The sequence below is a fragment of the Varroa destructor genome, unplaced genomic scaffold, assembly GCF_002443255.2.
Source record: "Varroa destructor unplaced genomic scaffold, Vdes_3.0 BEIS01000007.1, whole genome shotgun sequence".
NCBI classification, from domain to species: domain Eukaryota; kingdom Metazoa; phylum Arthropoda; class Arachnida; order Mesostigmata; family Varroidae; genus Varroa; species Varroa destructor.
The window spans coordinates 30185648-30208682 of NW_019211460.1; the positions used below are offsets into that span (position 1 = coordinate 30185648).

The 23035-nt window shown below is 40.9% G+C and overlaps 1 protein-coding gene and 1 long non-coding RNA gene across 22 annotated transcripts in view; one reads left to right on the forward strand and one right to left on the reverse strand.

The window, feature by feature from the left end:
- Positions 1-23035, reverse strand: part of unc-13 (protein unc13 homolog) — a 245053-nt gene that overhangs the window by 185940 nt on the left and 36078 nt on the right. For 4 of the 21 annotated variants that reach the window (XM_086974739.1, XM_086974738.1, XM_086974725.1 and 1 more), the window contains exons 8-25: positions 20688-20815; positions 20414-20473; positions 20113-20199; positions 18443-18538; positions 17436-17447; positions 15947-16002; positions 14852-14911; positions 11933-12022; positions 11154-11286; positions 10842-10961; positions 10456-10729; positions 9898-10161; positions 9615-9702; positions 8661-8849; positions 7208-7487; positions 6690-6941; positions 5067-5165; positions 4224-4552 (exon numbers count right to left, since the gene is read on the reverse strand). In XM_086974739.1, coding sequence (XP_086830865.1) covers positions 4224-4552; positions 5067-5165; positions 6690-6941; positions 7208-7487; positions 8661-8849; positions 9615-9702; positions 9898-10161; positions 10456-10729; positions 10842-10961; positions 11154-11286; positions 11933-12022; positions 14852-14911; positions 15947-16002; positions 17436-17447; positions 18443-18538; positions 20113-20199; positions 20414-20473; positions 20688-20815 — 2617 coding nt within the window. Of the gene's footprint in view, positions 1-4223; positions 4553-5066; positions 5166-6689; positions 6942-7207; positions 7488-8660; positions 8850-9614; positions 9703-9897; positions 10162-10455; positions 10730-10841; positions 10962-11153; positions 11287-11932; positions 12023-14851; positions 14912-15946; positions 16003-16149; positions 16268-17435; positions 17448-18442; positions 18539-20112; positions 20394-20413; positions 20474-20687; positions 20816-22606; positions 22747-23035 lie in introns of those variants that run through there. The other 17 variants (XM_086974740.1, XM_086974741.1, XM_086974729.1 and 14 more) reach the window with 17 other exon arrangements.
- On the forward strand, positions 12046-15354 carry LOC147754555 (uncharacterized). Its single transcript, XR_015316963.1, has 3 exons — positions 12046-13425; positions 13767-13873; positions 14322-15354. It is a non-coding gene; the product is annotated as an uncharacterized LOC147754555 (long non-coding RNA).

Sequence of the window (23035 nt, forward strand, 5' to 3'; positions counted from 1 at the left end):
TTTGGCTCAAGAGGTTCAAATGAGCGAGCAACCACAATCGGCTCTTTTTACAGCTCAGAATCAACAGCCGCGTTTCGTGCCCGTTACGTCATATCTCTGCGACGCTTGCGTTGAACGAGTTTTCCAGCCTTCAGCAGCAGGACCTTGAATAGGTGACTTTCCTACGTTGTGGCAGAACGTAGCACTCTACCGTGTTAGTGACCCCAATTTCGCTGTATCCCTTCTCCGCGTTGAGTAAATGCCACTTGAATGAACAACTCAGCCGCCAGCAGACTGCCGTAGAATTTGTGGCGTCGTTCAAGTCGGACGGTAACTAGCGATTGTGAAGACAAATCTGCAGAACTGCGGAAGAAGTATTTTCCGTGTCGAAAAACATACATTGATTTTGCCAATTTGAAGTTTTATGCCTTACCTTCCTATACCTCCTAGTTCCGCCGTTAATTTCTCTAGCTGAATACCGCTAAAGATTCTAACACAACAAGCTTAAAATGAATGCAACCATACGGGTAAATAGGGATTTCAGCGCAAAGCTGGTTTTCGTCATATAAACGCTGTCACATAAATGTCCTGCACGGTCTTCGCCCCTTTAAAAATCTGCCAACACGTTTTTGAAAATTCGCAATTAACTATTACAAAAAAACAGACATGGGCAAGTTTAGGGCATTCAGTACAAGACCAAGCTCGGGTGAGGAATGGTATTCACCAATTTGTCCCGGCCAGGAAATGCGCTAGAGGTTTGCTATGGCCCGAAAAAAATTACCTAGCTTCATTATTTATATAACGAAACAAATTTATACATTTCAGCGAAAGCGGGCGCTTTTTCTCGTCGTACAGCCACACATACAGGGTCGAATTGTGATGCATATGATAGTGGATACATTATATATGGATATTCTGAACAAAAAATGGTGATAATACCCGCGACTACATTGCTTAGTAACGAGGACGGCATTCTGCCAACCAGCAAATCAAAGACCGACAAACTTAAAAACGAGCTGTCGTCATACGGATACAATGATTTAGCCAGTTTTTGCGCAAAAAATGAAGCACCAAAAAAACGTATGAATTTTAAAAAAAAATCGCTGTTGAAAGATAACCTTTGATCTCCGAACTTCACGACGATTGCTTGTCTAACAATGTGGATGCTCTATGGAATCTTCTGAAAATTATCGTGTGAAATATTAAGAAAAGTACCTATTATAGTTTTGATGTGTACAGCTGTCTCAAACTATTTGGGGGTTTTGTTGTTTTAAATATGGTTAAAAAAAATGAGCAAAACGCGAAATGATATATCTGGTAGAGTCGAATTTTATATATGAAGTGGCATTTGTTCTACTTATGTACTGTTATTTAATACAAGAACACTTTCCTCAACTGCAATATAATAATAATAATAATAATAATAACACGCCCTCTGTTATATGACGCATTGATCATGGCGTCGATAAAGCGCGCAGATAGAAACTCATTTAGCTCAATCATCCCTACTTATTCTAATGCCTGCGTCTCTCATGATTCATCCAGACAACTTTGAAAGCCGTTACTTTCTAAAGAAAAACACGTCCAAGGAGCATGCATTCATAGAACGAGTCCTTAAAGGTTCTCAGTATTTTTTTGCCTTATTTCACTCGTTAGTTAAAAATCTACTTAGAAGCAAACATTAGGTTCGTTATAGAAATAAGCAGGCCTTTATGTCGTTCGTGACGGTCGACCGATTTAATAAACCAGCCAACCAGCCAGCCAGAAGCGCATGAAGAGCTTCAAAATAACGTTTGGCGATGTGCTCGAATCTCAGTGACCAATATCAGGACAAGAAGCTAACGTTACTAAAGCTAACGTTTTAATAATTTAGCATTATAACGACTGGCGGATATGTTTGGCTACTCAGGGTCAAAGACGGCGCCATTGACCAAAACGAATAAGAACAAACTCGAACACCTTGGAAAATAAAGTCACATAGAAAAACTAAACAACATCTATCCGCGTTGTATATTCTATCGTTCCCGTCCAAAAGCACTTGCACTTGGGACTGTACGGCACTAGAGGCACTTGATAACGTATGAGAGTCGAGAGCAACGGCCTTTCGCGCCTTCCCTCGAGCACTTAAATCCATCTAATTTCTATCCAGCATTGAGGGATGGAATTCTCTACTTCAGTGTGTGGCAGCTAGCAGTCAAGTTCCTTTTGTTCATGCTGTGTACGTAACTCCGTAAATAGACTTGAAAAAAATCGAGGAAGCGCCCTCAACAGCTTTTCCACCCAAAATCAACGAAGAGGTACAGTCGAACGGGCTCGATTACGTATGTAGTCATCAGTTAACTCAGTAAATGATCGGTCTCATTTCCCGGGAAAGACGAGCCTCTGACACGTCCGAAGTTCATTACGAGAGTGGGCTGAATAAAGTGCTTGCGTGCTTACCCTCCAAATGGAACTCAATAAAATCTTCATATCTTGAAATAATTTCGTTAAGTTCTAAGTTTGGCGGTAATGCCTTTGTTAAGCACCACGCTTCAAATGACCAGCGGTCTCGCCTAAATCCAACCTTCGAACCGTGTCTCTGGTTTCGAACCTAGACCATCTTACGTGTTCCTAAACTCCACAGACAAACGTGCTATCGTTACGTTACCACGGAAACTATAGAGCAAGTGAAACCACCAACGTACATACAACGAATACATCCCAGGAGCGCCCAAACGATATCAGACAGCCTAGTGCATTATACCTGAACTATGTCTAAGAACTACGAACTATCCCTCCGTATCATCTTCGTCAAGGTGCTAGCTCATAAACTGTTGTAACACGCGTCAATTCGCCTCTTAACTCTATGCTATAGAGGGTACGGGAAAGAAAACATACATACAATATCAATCATTGAACATCTCAGACAACGTCATCGGTCGTAGTGATCAGATGGAGCAGAAAATAACCGGGAGGCGAAATACAAGGCTTTAGCTAAGGACCGACTGGGTGGCTGAGAATCTCAATAAAGAAACCTCGCCTAAGCGAACAGTTGGTACGCGATAGGGGCACCGGTAGCTCCGAGGCTCGACATCAAGAGTAGCACCGTTTGTTTGGTGAAGCGTATACAACTTTCATCTGTACTTCGTACAGTACGAGGACGCACCTCCGCGAAGTCGGCCAACAATATCGGCCATGTGCTCCGATGTTCAGGGCTTTTTTAATGCGTCTGTCTTCCCTTAGGCAAGCAAACATACATACTAAAATTGTATTGCACCGATAAGAGTGCCCAGCAAAGTTTTGCAGGTTATTGAAAATCGCGCGTTGGTTACCATGGTAGTCCGTCTCTTATGATCATTTATGCATTGAAATGGTCGGAGTTGTTTTGGATCTAAGCGAGGCTGATTTCAACTGTAATAATATGAAATTCCCGCAAATAGACGAGCAGATATGGCCTGGTGGCTTCTAATGTTTTGGAAAATGTTTATTGCTACTGCATATCCTAACTAATTACCGTAGATAGTAAATACTGGGGTATGCATTAGAGAAGCACCAGCCACCAAGAACAGCGTCTTTTTTGTATTCGTTAGTGACAATCTGTGATCGCATTAAAGGGTAATGACGAATTTAATAATAACAAAGTGCAGCTTCAGTTCAAAAACAACAAACTGATATATATACGGGCAATATGGGCAAACTCCATATATATATATATATATATAGAGTTTGCCCAGAAAATAACTGCGGGTTTTTAGAACTTTCGCTTCCCCTTTCAGTTCTGTCCTGTTTTGTTTACTTTTTGTTCTATTTATCTCTGCAGGGCCGAAAAAAGAAAATTTCATCTCAAAAAAATAGATACTGCTAATTAAACGTGTTGAACGACTACCGTATTTTGCCTTCTGTCGAGCTGCCGAAGTAGCGTGGCATATTTGCGATGAAGGCTAAACATCTGAGAGGACTGCTCAAAAATGTCTTGCCAACTTCAACGATGGAATGTTAAATCTGGTAGATGCTCTTACCTCAGATTCACACATCCGAGCACCTCGGCATAGATGTGAATATTTATAGTTTCTCTCCCAGTTACTTTTTAATCCGTTTGGTATTTTCCCACAACTCCAGATTTATTGAACTTCTCCAGCGCTCATCTTACTATTTATATCTATGCCAATTATGTTGTTAATATTATCCTCGATATTATCATATAATTATTCGTCCTATACATCAAAACTAGACAAATAATGGCTAACAGTTGACCGGTGACTGACCTAAGCGATGTACGGGGCGGCTGCTGTGTTACTGGCGATTGCGTAGCATTTTCGTCCTGCTCGGAAGGATGAAGGTACGGATACACCTGGTTGCCTTCCTCGTAGAAGCTTACGCTGTTTGTGGTCTTGGTCATCGTTGAGCTGCTTGTTGAGGTGTTCGCCATAGCGGATTCTAGCGAACTAGCGGTGACCATAGGCATAGCGCTGTTGGCTAGAAGGTTATTATTATTAGTAGCATTATTAGTTGTAGATTGGCCTGGTACCTGCGGTTTAACTAGACTGCCTTCCCTACTGCGCTGCATAGCCTGGTATGACGGAGGGGACTCCTTCTGCAAGTACGTCCAGGTGGATGGACAAAAAAATGGCAGAGGGATAGCGTTAGGATCATAGAAGCGAGCATAAAATACAAATAACAATGATAATGAATACGTGCAATCATAGACATGAAGAGTGAGGTCAGCTCGTTGAGAGCTCAAATGCAGCATAATGCGTTCTCATCCTCAACATTAGTCGTGCTCCAGGAAGACTATCGATCTCCGCCAGCCAATGATTTATGTTTTTTCGGCTGTACTCAATTATCGACTCGATATGGCCAAAAGATTTCTGAGAGATTTTAGACAATTTTTATGAGCAACGGTTCTCATGTTGTCTTTCTAATGATCCGCTCAGAAAAGCCATTATAGAGATTTTGTCCTCTCGTTATAATATATTAGACGGACAGACATTTGAAACGATCTGATTTAAGCCAGTAGGTTAGAATTTCACTAACTCAAAACTAGTTATCCCATTTTTTAAAACCCGGGCGGACCCAACTTGTAAAGTGTTTATTTCCCTTCGACATACTTGGTACGGTGTCGTGGCTCCTGTTTGCGGGCTTTGTCCGTAGACACTCTGCGGAAGCGCCTGACCATTGCGCTCGAATGTTGGTTCCTGGTAATGGTCCTGTAGGAGAATGGATTTGAAAGGAGCAAATGAGTGCAATATACCGGCAATAAGTTGACCTGTTTCTAGGATTCTCAAGAAACTTACAAACACATATATAAGTTTTGTGCTAGCTCTAGTTTCACAATAAATGCAGCCAATAAAAATAAACGTCTAAGGTTTTGAGGTAATCATGAGAAAAGCAAACCTTTCGGGCACCACTCTACTCTTTTGTGATAAGGAATTAAGTGAAAAGTTACAAATGTAACAATAAAAAATGGCTTAGAATTTTTAGAATAAATTAATCATGTTAAACTTAAGTATAATCAAGATTCATCATCGGATTGAATGTAAACGATAGGGTTTAATTAGATGGCGGGTCTTCGAGCGCTGCTGTTAATTCGTTCACTGGCTTTAGCTGCCATATCATTATTGCATTATAAGTTCTTGTGTGTGCGAAAGTTTAGGAAACCTATACAGTAATTTCAATAGCTTTCAGGCGGAGATACGTAGGGTTTCGAAGAATTGTAAGCAAAGCTATACAGATAATCAACCCGTGAATACGCGCTCTATATACTGTTACGGTCAGAATTGTGAATAGGATAGTGGAAGAGCTGCCAGTTCGGAAACGACTAGGGTCTTGCCGTTATATTGCCAGCCTTCGACTAACGGCCTTGTCCTTTACATACACATATCCCTTGTTGTCGGATAGTATCCCTTCGTATTAGAATGCAGATTTGACGAGATCGGAGCCGGAGGTCGGTTCCTTACACGTAGAACATATTCGAAACCACGTACATTTTGGCGCGATACGCTACCGTCTACTCCTTACTACTCTGCTGTTTAAGACCTGCGCGCTGGTTAGCCCCAATATCGTGATTCCTTGGATACCATAATACATTCACAAAATACTAAAGACCATTGAACTGTGGCCTATAATACGTAATATAACGTTAATTACAAACGGAAATCTTCATTTTCCTTTAATAATGGATAATTAAGCAATATTAGGTAAGTTCAAGCCTTCTAGTCAGACAATGCTTTTCAGTAGTAAAAAAAAAAGTTGCGCAATTACGTCGTTAAGTTTATCTGCGTCGAACTCTCCGACCAAACAAAATTATTTTTCTAGAGCGTGAGCTTTGTTCCCATTTCGAATACTATCCCGCTGAATTGGTTAAATCAAAAGCCTTGATTTTTTTCACACATGGCAAATGTATAGCAACATGTTTGCCTAAGTACCCACCGCCATTCATCGGGTTACAGCATGATCAACGTTCTTGACGCCATATTTCATCCGAGGAAGTTTCTAAAAGTTAAAAGCTTCTTTTTCTTTACGCTAGTCCTCGACAGTATCCACGCTAACAGTGTTTTCTTAACGGTTGTTTTACCTAAGTAGCCTTTTAATTTAAATCAACACATATGTGCCAGGAAAACGAGCAGGCCACTATCCTATCATTTCATGATCTTAGTTCTTCAGATCTACTGAATTGCGCCACTCGGTGCGGTGCTGCTTCAGAGGTTCTCGGCACCTCGCAGACTACGTACCTGTGTCGCATGTTGCCTTTGTAACGACGGTTTCCTTTCAAGTCCCCCGCCAGCTGATTTTTGACTGCTCGCTTGTTGAGCAATGATAGCACCTTGCGCCCCAACTTGTTGCTGCTGCTGCTGCTGCTGTTGTTGTTGTTGTTGTTGTCCTGTGGCACCAAATGTTGTGTGTCCCTGTTGCTGGGTCTTGGGCACCACGTGGACATCTTGCGGTAACTTCGCACCTCCCGCTTGCTGCTGTTGGTTTTGGCCCTGATACATAGTAGCGTACAGATTGGCATAGCTAGTTAACGAGTAAACACTAATCATGCATAGGCTGTAGTGGTATCTCGACGTGATGCTCATAATCAAAGCCTACCTTTCAACCCCTATGAGCCCAATGTCGCCCGATCAAATGACATACGCACAAAGCGGCAAGTTTGGCATTGCTAAGCACTGGGTCCTGTGTTTTTTTGCCAGCTGTGTATTATTCGTCAGGAAAGGGGGCAATTTGATTAGCTAGCCGAAAAACTAGGTACCTGATTCGAAGTCGCTTGTTGATGTTGTTGCTGTCCAGTGACTTTTTCTGTGATCGTTCGATCAGGCTGATCAAATGAATTGTAATCCAACAATCGTAAGCCGGCCGTGGACGTCCCATCGTAGAGAGTCGACGAACCTTGGTTCGCAATGATTTGTTTATCGGTTGCGGAGTTGAACCACGATCGTGAGTCTTCGTCATCATCGATGCTTTTGGACACACAAGGGCCTGAACCCATTAAGCTTCCGCCAGTTTTTTCGTAAGCACCATGTCGTTCGGCGCTGCAATGATAATGTAAAATGAAAAGAAAAACATGTCCATTTACTTATTGGATAAATTATTACTTTGGAGAGACTATAACATGACAGGCTCTTTGTTCTATCGTCCTAACTAAATAAAAGAATGGCTCATTAAAACGTTAATGTAGATCGGCTCTATGAAGTGCAATTTGTTGATGAGTTTCGTAACACCCCTTCGTTCAGTCTGCTATGAATTCAAGAGTTTCTAACAGTAAAAGACATAAGTTTGTCCATTTTCAGAAAGTCTCTGTTAGAGTTGATCGTTTGGCATGCCCTGCTTGGAAGCCATCCTGAGCCAGCCGGTCACAGCCGTCCTGACCTTCATCATAATTGTATATACGAGACACGAAAAATGAAGTAGTTTCTTCCTGCTAACTCAAGCAAATGGTGTGGATGCAACAAACAATACGCTGACGCTATAAACGACGCGTGACATAGTCGTGTATACACATTACGTATTGTCTCTTAGGCGGCGGTGCTTTTTGGCGGAGAGACACGAACCAAGCATGCAAAGGTACTGCGACCATTCAACAATAAGACTCGTTAAAAATCTATCGCGCAGATTTCCGTCAGTGGACGAGACGATTCCACCTTATCACAGACAGTCGATGTAACTTCAATTAATCATAGAGATACACTGCTGCCTATCTCCACTTGGATAATAGTAACACAGAAGGATCTCCGGTTCTACGCACATAATTTTTCAATTGTGCAGTTTCAGCCGCCCTGCTTACCTTGTCGAATTTGCCGACGAAAATAGGAAAGAAACACGCTCAAAACCATGTCCACTTGCTGATGGTACCAGGTTGGTCAACCAACATGAAAATTCAATTTGCCGCATGGGAATACAGTTGAGAATCGAGACTTTTAGTTGTAATCCGAACATCATACGCGCTTTCTGGCTTCAAAAGGGAATCTTTTGAGAATGCCTTGAACGTCCTAAATAGGTCCGTTGCGTTTCATTGTTGGTCTTTGCTCAGCTCGTTCGCTTCAACAAGCACAAGGCTACGAATGCAACAGAACTAGCCGCAATTAGGCAAAAAAGAATCAAGTATGCGTGCCGTGTTCGTCTGAAAGGCAGTCCCCATCTACTCGCTATGCATGCTCCATGCATCATCAACGGTATCATCATTGCTCTTAGCACTTGCTACCTACCCATCTTCATCGTCAAAATGGCCGTCCTCGTCTTCGTAATGTCCATCGGCGCCATCTTGGTGATAGCACCCTTCGTCGTCATAATATACACCTTCGATGTATTCGCCGTCGTCGTCATTTTCATAGTAGCCGTCCTGAGCATCGTCTGCATATTCGCCATTTCCATATTTATCCATGTAGTCCTCATCCCTGGATCAATCGGTTTTGTGCAATTGTTACTCATTCATAACTGCACTTATTACTAATATTGTGCTATTGGTCTACGATTGTTCCTAAACAGATGCTTCGAGTTCTGTGTCCGGCAACAACGTTAAGCACTGTTTCAGTAGATCTGCGATTATTTGTCGTTTTATGCGTCAATCGTATAGTAACTGGGTAGAATCAAGCGTACAATACATTGCATGCTCTCCCGTATTTGGGTCAATTAAGGGAAGAAAAACAAAGGATGGCTCTGCTGAGAAGAAAGAAAAGAATGTTCACTCGGGTTTCAAAAACTAAGCTATTCCTGCTGGCAAACACTTCACTGAAAAATCCGTGAAAGTTTCTAGTCATGTGCGGATACTTGTATTTCAAGATTAGTTGGTTCTACGTACGTTTTTTATATACGTGCTTTTATATAATAAGTACTATTCAGGGTAATAGATCTATGTTGTTCATATGAGGAAATTAAACTTCGCGCCCTGGTATCTTCTTATGAACATAAGTACGGACTAAACCTAAATTAGACTATCATCTAGATGAAGCTTGTACTACTGAAGGCATTATACTGCAGGCACTTCCAGTGAAATACCGCTATGGCAGTTGACGCTTACGAACGCGGTCTTTTGCGAATGTTCTCATCCTAAACTACTACACAAGGTATTATAAATCGTCGGCCAAAACTGCGATCACACTTCTTCAAGTCTTCAACAAACATTACTAGTGATCTATTTACAATTATCTAAATGAGCTTACTCGTAATTCTGCTGATTATCTTCTTCGTCCTCGTCCTCATTGTACGGGTCATGGTAGTCTTTGTCATCGTCCCGGTACGGGTCATGGCCTGCCCAAAAGAACACAAGTAACGGGACAGAATGAGAATGCTGGATTTCCGTACAGATATAGTTATAAAATAGGTCGTATATCAGCGTGGAGCCAGCGTTCGCAACCTTAAACTTTCGTTAACCTAAGGTGCCATTCAGATGAACGATGAAAGGACTTAGTCGGCAACCCATATATGCCATTGGCGAACCCTCACCAGGTTTTGTTTGGATGGGTTTCGGGTGTATAAGTTTGACAGGCCGTCGGGGATGTGACGATTGATTCGGATGCAGTCTCAGTTGCGCGGGGTTGACTTGACCGAGATTCATCCGCTGGTTCATCTGATTCATAGCGTTCATTTGATTATTCAGATAGTTATGTCCTTGGTGCTGTCCGGGCGTGACGTAAAAATCGTCGTGCATCGGAGAATAGTCTATCGTATCTTGCCTTCCCCAGTTTCGATTTACCGTTCCGTAGCAGCCTATAAAAACATCGAACACGAACGAAAAATCATTTAAATCCACAAGTTATTATAGTAGATGTTCCGTAGTTTCCAATGTCCATTTTGGTGGAAATCTTCTCTCTCCCTTATCTTGTCATATAAAATTCTATTGCGACATGTGGCTATATACGTTAGATCGTGTTTTGATGTATTCGTCCAATAAATTTTTTTTCGAGGTTTGGTGTTGTCCGGCTTTCCTTAGTGCATAATTGTTTATTGACATTTATTATGATCCTTGCGTTTTCTGAGATGGACGGAGGTATGTAGACTAACCGTTGGCCGCGTCTCCCACGCTATGGTCTCCGCGGGAGTGCACTACGTTGGCCTGCAGAGGGAACGGAGCCGTGCTTCCCATCTGTTTTGAATAAATGGGCCCACCACTAGGAAACCCAAAAGAACCTTCCTGCTGGGTTTGTGCCGCGACATTCTGGGCGCCCGCGGTCAATCCTTGGCCTTGCTGCAGTTGCTGCGTATGCGGAACTGTTCCGAAACCCTGACCCATTCCACTTTGGTCCATCATACCGGAAACTTGCCCAGCATACGCCATCTATTAAACAGAGCAAATAGTATTATTATGCTGAAACTATATATATATATATATATATATATATACATATATATATATATATATAATATAAGTATTTAAAGTGGCTGCTCACGTTTTCGAAGTGAGGTTGTTGTTGGTTATTGGTGAGATTGTTACCAATTGATGGTACTTGTTGATCAAACTGACGACCGCTAATTGTGTTACTGTTCCATGGTTGCTGACCTGGGGGAATCTACAGCGACCGTAACGATTTCAGAGGTTAGTGCGATTTAACCTCGAGCTCTTCTGCTCAAGCAAGAAAACATTTACTCGACGCAGAATAATCAACTATGTATTTCAGTGGAAAAAATATACTTCAAAGATGTAATCTGTCTTTTTTTTCTAACCTAAATGTACTTGATCATTAGCTCTAAAAAACTCCCACCTGTTGCGTTATATTATTTTGTCTCTGCTGCTGAAGTTGTAACGTATGTTGCTGTTGCATTTGTAAACCCTGCGGATCCATAGGTAACCCGCCCTCCTCTAGGGCGAAGCCTTTCTGTCGCTCCAAGCTCGGTCTGCCAATACAGAATAGGCTAGATAAAAAATGCTCTGTCAAATCATGTGACCTTGGGGCAAGGTTATTGCTTACTGTTGGAAGAATACTGACCAAATTACTTGCTGAAACAGATTATGCCATCAGCAATCATGTGCGTGCTTCGTGCGGACCAATCATCAGCGCTAACTACGAAGTAAGCATCCATACTAAGATATATGCTAATTACAATATATATCTATCGTAAACATCGCTCGCCTTTGCGGTCCAGATCATTAGCCAAAGCAGCACCGAAGAAACTGAGCAAACGTTTGGGGAAAAACAAAAACGAACCCGATTTACACTAGTACATTCTGTACACAATCAATCCAGCTAAACTATCTATTGTTTAGTTATTTGAGTGGAATGATGATTTGTTTAAAGAAAAAAAAATGAATCATTTATTCGAACCAAGCAGCCTATTTTATCAAGAGCAATTTTTGACCGGAATTCTTGCCGAATATTACAGTTAGGTGTACGTTTTTATATATATATATACATGTATATATGAGGGAAAAGTTCCTTGTAATGTACCTTTTCAAGAGATCTTTGACTCACTCTGCGTATATAGCTTATTATTTATTCGGCGCTTTATAACTATTATCAATATACTGAGCCACGACAATTACCTTCGCGAGGAGGGTGAGCTCCACCGCGGGAAGTCGGTCGGAGGCTGCGCTCGTGCGCTACCTGGGTACTCGCTACCGCAGCTGTATTGGCTGCAACAGGAAGCAAGCAAATACATGCCAGGTGGCAAGGATTCGCAGGCGATCATTCATTAAAAAGCGAGTTTCCACTTGTTTAACTTCTTTATGTACTAACATAGTACTATGATGATGATGATGATACGAAAAAAGGTTTTTTTTTGTGTTTTTGTAAAACTCGGCCAAGTGCGTAACTATCTACGGCCAGTACATAATAACAACACCAGCATTTCGAACGTATCTGAGAACCTATTAGTATTGACAAGTTCACTTTGTCCCTAAATGAATCGAAACATTCGCCCAGGAGCAGTAATATCGTTCTATATTTGTTTAGGGATAGTTACGAAAGGATTTCGCGTCTACCAAAGCTATAGAGAGACGTAGTCCGCAACATTTATTAGATAATTAAGACATTATATCGTAACATACAAACTGCCTTTCCATGCGCTTATCGGACGCATGTGTGTGTTCTGTTACTCTCGTGAAACGGATAGGTCCATCGTCTGGTCAGTCAAATTCGCTTGAAAACGTGCAAATTTGTACTCCAACGCTAAGCTGTTTAGTATCTCTTTTAGTTGTGTATGTTTTTTATATATTCTTACTAGTAACAGATCTTGGTCATAGTTGTGCCCCTAAAGGCATATTGTCACAGCGCACCATATCGGGCTATATCGTTACCACCTTCAAATCTATAATATGTTCGGAACAACAATGAGGCATATGACTTCGTTGGTGGATTGTGTGTTCTCCCCCTTTTTCTCGCAAATGTCTTTGCTTCTCTCTCTCTCACCGTGGAAAATAAAGTGAATACGTGCGTCGGTGTCGATACGGCGTCAAACGCGGGACTGTGAACGGCGAAAGGAGCGTCGCCAAGTCACTTGAGCACGTACGTGCTCTGGCGCTTTGCCGCTCGGCTACGGCCAACCCTCTAAAACGCAATCTGGAACTTCAGGCGGTAATAGGAATTCACCGTATCATCACCGTGACCATCAGCACCGCCGTTAAAGTCATCGATATTTACGGCTCGCACAAAGAGAGACGCAAGTGTCGTCGAAAACCACGATGAGCATAATTAGGACGGATGGGTGCGTGATAGGCAACCGACTACATGACACTGACGATTGACAGTGGTTTGTGTACTACGAGCGCGTACTCCGATAACAAATGATAAGCTTGTTGAGAAAAAATGGACGCAGGCTGTAGACGTGCTGGCTCTGCAGATACAAGAGTATAAATGCACGTGAGAGCCTCGAACCAGATTGCATCTGTCGAGATTCTGATCGATGCCGTCTGCTACATCGATGCTGCGGTAGATTCGGACGCATCTAAATTAGTTCCAATATTGATTCTCCGCAAATGATCTTATACGACGATTACAAATTGTACGATATGTTTACGCACACTCATGCTATTTAAGGGTGAGTACAAATCAATTCAATCCGTACCCGCATGCGCCTGATTTGTACATATAGATAGGCCATGTTATGCACTATACTAGTCAATGGCTACCGAATAACCGTAAGCATTCGAAAGGACATTTTTGGGTAACTATATATGGGTGATTAAATTGAATCAGGTTCTTCTCCGTCGAAAATAAAGACTTAGTGTTGTTTCAGTAAAGCTATTGCACTACTATATTATGTATGCTACGGAGCACTAGCAATAGAAGATGATGACCTGAGGTACAACAGAGGTGTTCCGATGCTAATCTATGATTAACTACTTCCTTTAATTACCAGATTTTGTGCAATCTTTGTAGATAAATAACACGTGGAAACAATATAGCTAAGGAGAAGCTCTACATACACACTCGCGGAGCGTGACTGGCTAAGCCAGTGCTAAAGCTTACACATTTTTTCCCCATTGGTATGTTGATCTCAATAGAGGAAATGCCCTGTTAACAAAAGTTCCTAGTCTTACATATAATACTGTTTAGGTACTGTATATTTGTATGTGTATGTGTTTATATTTACCAAACCGTACATATACGCCATAGAGTGGTTGGATTTGCGAGCGAGTATAGTATAGAAGGTTAAAAAGCGTGAAGCTCTAAGAATGTCAACCTGTACATTGTTAGATCGTTCGATCGTTGCCAAAGAACCGTTCATTATTGAGGTAGACGCGCAGTCTTAACGGAAAATATTAGCAAAATGGAGCAAGTATCATGCAATTTTTTACTAGTTTATGCCTATAGCACCGTGCGGTTTATAGTTTCATACTGTAATAATTTACGAAAATAAAAAGCGTTTCAATAAAATACGCAGCAACAACGACGACGGCAACGTTCTAAAATGTTTATTACCAATCATTACAGGTACCTTACCCGAAAAACCGGAAAAGTGTAAATAACCTGGACTAACTATAGGCTGCGATGTGTGCATGGACCTCCTGCATGAATTCGAACGTACCGATAAGGTTCGTTCGGATACGTATCCGAACTACATTGTAAAGCTATATTAGCTAAACGACGATGTCGTTATAAACGAAATAAGTAGCTAGCCGTAAATCGAAAATCTTTTTATCTATAGATTTTTTTGGAAGCGAACTAGAAGAAGCAAGGCAGTCCTACAGAAGCCAAACGCCGCCTACGCTCTCAGTATCAAACTATGTCTTCTGTTTACATTCAGCGAGATCCTTCCAAAAAGTATACACAGTTTGTTTGATATCAGGCAAAAAGCAAAAATGGCGCACTTTTGACTACAATCGTTCGATATCAGAGGAAGGTCTATACAGTAGAACTAGCTTGCCAGGCGTCATTGGTCAGCCAAGTTAACTTCAGTCTGTCGAAGAAGCGCTAAGCTGTAGCAAACAAGTTTCATTCAAGTTAGCATCCATTTAACTTACACGATTTGGTTGGCGTTGATCGTATGTCCACTCTTTAGAACATTTACGTTTGCCATCAAGCTGCGTTTTGTGAGAACGGAACGTCGATATTTGGGTCGACGATCATTGCATTTGGTTCATAAGTCAAGAATTAGAGAAGGTTTTTAATTGTGACATAAGATAATTTCGAATATCATCAACCCCAGAACATTTATAGTGTGTGTGTGTATGGGGCGATAACTATCCGATAGTATTATAATTTTTGTGTTAATTAATAGTTAGCCATAACGCTATATCGATCATGCTCAATGCTTTGTGGGACGAACCTCGTGATAGAATGGTCCTGCTCATGGCCGCATGTCATGGCTGGTTAAGGTACAGACAAGACGGTCAAATAGCTCAGCTTGTGCTCCTTGTTTAAAGACGCTTGTGGAACTAGGGGACTATACGTTGACTCTATTTGTTTTAATACATTGCTATAAACCGATAATAAATATGTACTGCAATGATGACAATCCTCTAAATTGGGTGAGCGTATTTCGAACAAGGTAGCTTGAATAATTTAGAAAAAAATGTTTAGTTGTAGATATCGAAAACTAGACGATGATCAGTCTTTTATTTAATGTCAGATATCTACGACGGTCATTCTATATCATATACATATATCTATGCAATAGCAAGAAATTTCCGTGCGGACTATTAGTAGTTTATTGCATTGCTTAAGCATTGACTCACATAACAGAGCTTTTTTGACTGGTCTTTAATCACTGTCTTACCAAAAAGTCTAGCGAAACTACGATTTTTAAATCAAAATATGCCCCTATGATCTAGCTGTGCTTGAAGGGCAAGCCAGTTGCATGTATCACGTCGACAAAGCAAAACGACCTGATATACTGCGCTGAATTTCTCTAGGTTTGAAAAATTTTAAGGTCGTATCCGAGAATGCCTAATCCTAAACTCGTCATCGTGGCCTTTACTGTTTCGGAGGCCCCATTTTTGTGCCAACATGCTCTGTGATGCATGAAACTGCCATTGAAAAACAGAGTTATGAAACCATTTAAAGGTGGAACAAAAATCTCCTTTACGGTGCTCATTCACCGACTGTCTATGGCTCACCTGGACCTGTAACCTGTTGGAGGCTGGCAGGTGGCGCTTGATAGCGCCATACTTTGCTGTAATCACAAATTGAATTTTGTTAGTAAAATGTGTGAATTGTGTTCGACATGTACGAGCGAAATATAAAGGATAATTGGTGAAAATCGTTAACGAGCAAAGTGCAGAACAGATAGGACGTGGCAGGCCGTGTGGCCGTAACTAACGCTTAATTTCGACAGCCTGCTGCTTCTCATAGGCAAAACTATTTTCAAGTACGGCCGATTCAGTTTCAGGCACAGTGAATCCGAAAATCGATCCAGCCCTTTAGAATACGAACGATAACTGAAAAAAAAAGAATTACGCCTTTTAAGCAAAATAAAGCAGTTCAACAAATAAAAGGTCTTCAAACTTCAAACACAGGCAGGTTCGCCTACGCAACCGGAAGTGATCTTTCTTTTGCTACAAAAAATCCATCCAGGAGCAAAAGTTCAGCGCTTGGACAACGGATCTGAACGCGTTATAGGGGATAGTAATGAATGGATCTATCAATACGGCCTACTAGAATCGACAGCTGCGTTCGCGGATAGATCTCCTAGGTCGTGTAAGTTATATGCTTCACTGAACAACATCAACGCAGCATGACCATGTTATAATTGACATATCGTGTCAAAAGGCCTCGTGTCTTGTAGAAATGCTCACACACGCTTGTTGATGAAAACCAGCAAATAGCATAGTTTATATAACCAGGAAACGTATTGAGATTTTTGGTTGATCTATGAAGCATTTAGTTTCAAGCCGTAGAGATTGACAAACGACATTTGATCTTTCACTCATTATTTTCTAAAGGAAACGTTGCATCGGACCTCTAGCATTGAGTAATTTTTAAGGAGATTTACTTTACGTATCTGCATTAACAATCCTACTGACAACCGACGCGAGTTAGCTCAAGCTCTATTGAATTTACCATGACATTTATTTACCACTACAGCGTCAATCTAAGGTAAATCGTGGCGGCTTTTTGCGGCTATAAAATGGATAAAAGGGGCAAGTCTAAAAAGCAACGAATCGGTTGAGGGTGAAATTTGCAGGACAGGAAAAGCGAGAAGGGGACGCAGCTATAAAACAGGTTCTTTTTTAACGTTGTACAAAAACGTCTGTCACAAATTTCTAAGTACGAAGTATAGGTGGCCTCAATTGATCTGTGCAAAGTTTACTAACTACCATAAACTACAAGCACCGAACAAGCGTCGAGTCTTGGCCGTTGTTAAGCTTCAGCAGCACCGTCATATCAGCCGCTGGCAATAGAAGCATCGTGCAAGCTTATCGGGCCTTACGTGTGGCCACTGCTAGCCAACTGCTAAAAAAACCATTCAGATTTACTTTATGTTAAAGCCTATTTGAAAAACAGAACGTTGAAATCATTTACAGTCCAGTCGTGTTTTTTTCTTTTCGCTATATCTACTATGTAAATTCAATGAAGTTCACTATCGCCAGATAGCTCAATACAAACCTCTTCCATTTTCTGTACAGCAGCGTTCGTTGCAATACGACAAGGGGCAGAAACAAACGAGCTCGAATCAATCAGTTATAATGGTAAAAGATTCAAATATAAAAACCATGTCGGCTTAGTAAAGATCGGCCGCTGTCACGCAGCTTGCAGTACGTTTCTTCCTCAGTTGGCGTGACTGTTTTCTAACAGCATTAAGTTCTATAGTGTTTGTAATACCCTGCATAAATGTGTATATATTTAACCGTAAACGGATAACGTGCGTGCCAACGTTGGCAACTGACCGGCCGAATCCAACATACGTAGGATTCAGATTGAGACTAAGCATTACGGTTTTTCGTACCGAGGGTCGCAATTTGGTTTTTAGCAGATAAATATGCTATGAAAAAATATAGAGGTTCAAGCCTATACGTTTTGTTTTTACACACTCATGCGTGTGCAAGTTGAACTAGAAACTGTCCTTATTTCATACGAATCTTGTGCCGCGCAAGAATTTTGCCGTAATAAGTCCGGCGGGCCTGTATCCTCGTAGCGCCGATTCCCGTAGAGCGCGGCCAACCTTTACTGACTCTGTGCATAAACTTATTTAACAATGACAACGATTAAGTCTAATCATTGCGTCAGAATGGCACAGCTTTTCGTTTTATTGGTACTACTGAAACGCATGTACCACGTAAGAACTGCAAACAACCTTATATCAGTGATTTACCTAGATAAAAATACGTATTTGAGGCTAAAATATTGTTGAATCTGCTGCGAGGTCACTTGGCCAACCAAACCTCTAGTTGAAAAAGTTATGCATTGCTGGTTCGAGTCCCGCCAGTACCAAACGCTATACGACAGATATAATAAAACAACGAAGGATACACCGCGCAAACTTCCAAAAACTATCGAGATTTATAGTGAAAAATATTTTTATTACTGTTATTACATAGGCAAACGAAATAAACACCTCTGGCATCGGATAGAATGTCTGCTGGTTCTGTCAGAACTAGTGGTAAGTTACCAACCTGCTGAAGCTGCTGTTGATTTTGCTGCAAAAGCGCCTGCTGTCTCTGCAGATGCTGTTGCCGTATCTGCTCTTCCTGTTGCTGAAGATGCAGCTCCTGAAGAGGAGGTAAACGAAGGCCATGTCAGTTATAAGGAGTCACAGCCGAGAACATTTTCCGCAAGCGAGTTTGATACTGGTTGTGACGAAGAGACATGATTCATTCATACATGCAGTTTCATATCTATTGCTCTTTATAGTTGAGCTCCCAAAGATGTTACTGTGCACGCATCTCACTATGGGATCTCTGTTCACTTCAACCCCAATCGTTTCATTATCGTTCTTCTGAAATGAAAGGGGACTAGCCAGGCATAGCCTTCTAACTCGAACAACAAGCACTCAAGTGTCAATCGACTGCTGGCATCTTTGAATTTCTTGTCAGAAGCAAGAACAAACCATTTGTTGTTTCGTTAGAGCAACGCTATAGGAGAATTTGTTAGTGAGATCTAAGAAATTGTCGTAGCTAAAAATCTATTTCTATAAACGATCATTCAGCATTTGAAGACGTTATATATCAATGGCTTGCGAAGTCTCCGCTCGCATGCAAGGTCCAGCTATGATTTCTCTAAGCACAGACATCTGGGGCTTAGCCTAGTTGGTACTGATACGATGTAGTTATGATTTGACGGTAGAAAGAGCTTAGTGGGTTTATTGTTAGCTTAGATCAATTAATGAAGAATTCATGTTCTTCTTCTAAGGAAGAGTGTTCCTGCTAAAACCACAAGAAGTCTGTACAAGTCCACCAGCCCTGGCACCCACTCGTTTGCTGTCGCAAAATCCTGCAAAGGGAAATCAGCATTGCGACGTTTCAAGTTTTCAATGCTGTATATGATAAAACGCGACGCCCTGCTTCGCTAAGCTCGAAAAGGCACGAAATAACCATAAGTTATAAGTAAGAAATTATATAATTTTGTAATTACACAATATTTTAATCAATTTATTAACCTCAACATTAGCACGGTAACGTTTTTTGTTTCTATTACGCGCGCATTACTTACTATCAAGCACAAAAGAACGCTCGTTTTGGATCTCTGCTGCGTTAACTGAAGAACTGAACTGAATGATCATACATGAACGCAAAGTATGACATCTTTATCAACGAGGCTGATTATTGGCCGGGAGGTCCAACTTCGGAACTACAGGCCAAGCAATCCGTAGCAAAAAACAGGCACGAATCCTTCCCAAGCATTCTCTTTCAATCAGTCGACTCGTTATTCTTCTCTTCCGGGCTGTATTCGATTCCTAGCATCACCAAACTTTTCTGATAGATCACGACCTTTATTAGGGTGCGCTAAAAGCGATGGGACGATAAGCCGATACATACAAGGGAGAACGAACCGTACATGACAAGGCAAGCCGAAACCTGTCGCTTATCGCAGGCTTCGCTAAAGTTCGTATCTGTTCTCTAAATTATTAAAATCCAAATAAATGGCGGCGCGTCTGCTGCGTCAGATGGATTTTGCCGAAAAGAAAAACACCAGGTATTCTTTTCCTCATTCGAAGCATTTTGGTAACAGAAATACAGCGGTGAGTTCAGGAGGCGCTCACTGTTGCTTAAGCACGTTCGTGCATTTATGCATGGGCGTGTGCGTGTGATTCAGAACTTTCGGAAAATTTGGCTGTTCAGCTTACTTTGAGTACCTGTTGTTGCCTACGAATCTCTTCTTGTTGCCTCGCAAGCTCAGCCTGCCGTTGAATGTCATGTTGTCGTGCTACCTCCTAAATGAGCGGCGGGTCACCGAGCGTTCGGATTCAGTACGAGCAGACATTTAGGTAGAGATCAAACAATATGCCTACTTTCTGTAACAGAGAGGTGGGCTCTCCCGCTCATAGCTTCGTTATACAAACGTATTTAAATATGTATACATTATTTTGGTAAAATTGTTTGACTTGTGTGAAGGCTCAGATCGACAATTCATTAAAGCTGGCTAACCTGCTGTCTTTGAAATTCCATTTGCTGTTGTTTGAGAAGCTCTTGTTGACAACGAAGCTCCTGAGTCGGCCGCGGTTAAAAAATTGAGACCAGTTAAAGTTTGCAATATTATTAATAACAATGAGAAAGATGCCTAAAAACGATATACAATGGCGCAGAGTATGACCCATCCCGACTGCTCTCTGAGCGCAACGTACTGTTCTATTAAATGCTACGTAACTCTCCAAATCTGATAGAAATTCATCGTTCGTGCGACTGAATGTGTGAAGATTACCTGTTGCTTTTGGATGTCAAGCTGTCTCTGCATTTCTTGTTGGACGGCCTGTTGTTGAATTTGTTGCAGTTGTTGTTGTTGCTGACGCTGAATTTCCTGTTGTTGAAATATCGTTGCCTCTAAGCCGGCTGAAAAAAAGCATCCTTCGTGATTAAACGGGATATGATGTAGGAATAAAAATTCACTGATTAAGAAAATTATTAATTTAATATACGAACGAAATATGCAAGCTGTTCAGACTTCTAAAACGAATATACACACACAAGTTTTCTAAACTTTTGTTGCTTCGTGTTCCCGCTCTTATTGTACCTCAGTTATTCGACCACTCTCTCTCGATGACCCTTCTGAATCTCTCGCTCTCTATGTATAACTGATTTGGAGCTGACCTATATATGTGAAAATCGTTTGCTTTTGTTCCAAATTTCTAACCCCACACCGTTTATAAACATCGACTTCGCCACGAACATTCTTTACACTGATATATCATCTGTGGGATTTGAAATTAAGCGTGTTAATTAAGATGTTTTAAGATGTTAATTAAGATGTTTCCAATGACAAATTGTATTATGCAGGAAACAAGGATGAAGAAACAACTGGCCACTATTTTCGACGCTTTTTTTTTCTTATAAATAAAATTAGCCTTCTACCTTTGGATAAGTAAAATAAAATGTGCTTAATAGCAAAGCAGGCACAAGACAAAGTTAGCGGCTAACGTTCGAGTATGTCTTCCTATACTACTAAAGTTCTGTTCTGTTCATAAAATTCAAACTGACCCCATCGGAGAATTGGATTCAACCGATTTTTCGGCGCATTCTAAAAGTAGGACCGAGTGGATGAGTCGTTTTTCTCGACAAAAGTTTGTCCTTCTCACCATATAGAACGTAATGTTAAATTAAGCTGATTGGTGATTTTTTTTTCGATTTGCTTAATAAACGTTAGGTTTACATTAAAAAAATATGTTTGGGTTCTCAAACCCTACAAAATGGGCGCAAAATTAGACTGAGGAGACAATCCTAGATGTCCATCATCTTTTAATTTCGGGATAAAGCCCTAGGGTGAAGGGGTAAAGTAACGTTTCCCAAATGGTGAACTGTATGATGAAATATAAACCAATCGCAGTGTCTTATTTCCATAAGGAAGCGTCATGCTTATTTGCTTAATTTGCGAAATCATTGATGAAATATACGGAAGTTGCAAGGGCTGAAGCAGGGCATATATTTTAAAGGCATTTTCATCCTGAAATATTTTTTCTGACCAACATCTTTCTGTTAGCGGTAGACGAATGTTTATTGAATGGTGGTGATCTAAGTAAGGTCCTGGGTACCAGCAGAAGCCTCTCTGCAAATTCAATCAAAATGCTATATATTTTTCTAGGCCTAAATGTTCAACAACTGGCGTTTGAAGGCAGAAACTGTACCGTTGTGCTCGGTATAGGGGGAGGTTTTTTACAGATTTTTTTTAATCGATAAATCTCGACGAGCTGAATGAAATACATTATGACTCTTATAGCTAAAATAGGTATTTCGACATCAAATAAGATGCCCTGTTTTCCCTATATGACAATGTGGTGAACATACACCCGAAAAAAAATTATGACAGTTTTTTTTAAGTCAAAGTAAGTTTCCATTGGAAATTTGAAGCGGCTGATATAGCACACATTTCAATAGAACTAAATTTTTTATAAAGTATTGTCTGACAAGTTTTCTAAAAGAAAAACTCAAATATCGAAGATATTTTTTTCCACGTAAGGTAAGGTACCACTTACTTGGCACTGATTTTCCACAGTAAAATTCAAGATACCCTTATCTAGCTAGCATGAATATTTCGGCTTGGAAAAAGTAGTTTTTTTTTCACGTATGTGGCTATAAGATGGATATTTTGTCGCTGGAAATCAGTGCAGAGGGAGTCTTTCCACGTACCAATAGGAAATATATAGATGAGCCCAATCGAAATGCATATACATAATTTCAGTTTTTCTGTAGAAACTATTGTATGAATAGTGAAAGCTTAACATGGTCCTTGATGTGAGGATGTTTTCGATCGTTAATCGACAGATCTAGGACAGATCCGATTAGATATATAACCTCATCCGGTCGAATATGTAACCAATCATTACAATCTGGAAAGAATTATAAAAAAAAAAAAACGTCAAGCCTAGATGGCATCGCGAGGACAAAGCCGATATCTATTTCATATACTAGGTGTAAACCTTTCTCATAAAAAAAAAAATTTTGAAAGATCTTCGAGCTTCGATGATGTCCAGGAACCAAGTAAGTAGGTTAGCCGTTTCTATGAGCCACATCGTCTATTGAAAATCGGCCGAAGGCGTACTCGATTCACATACGTCC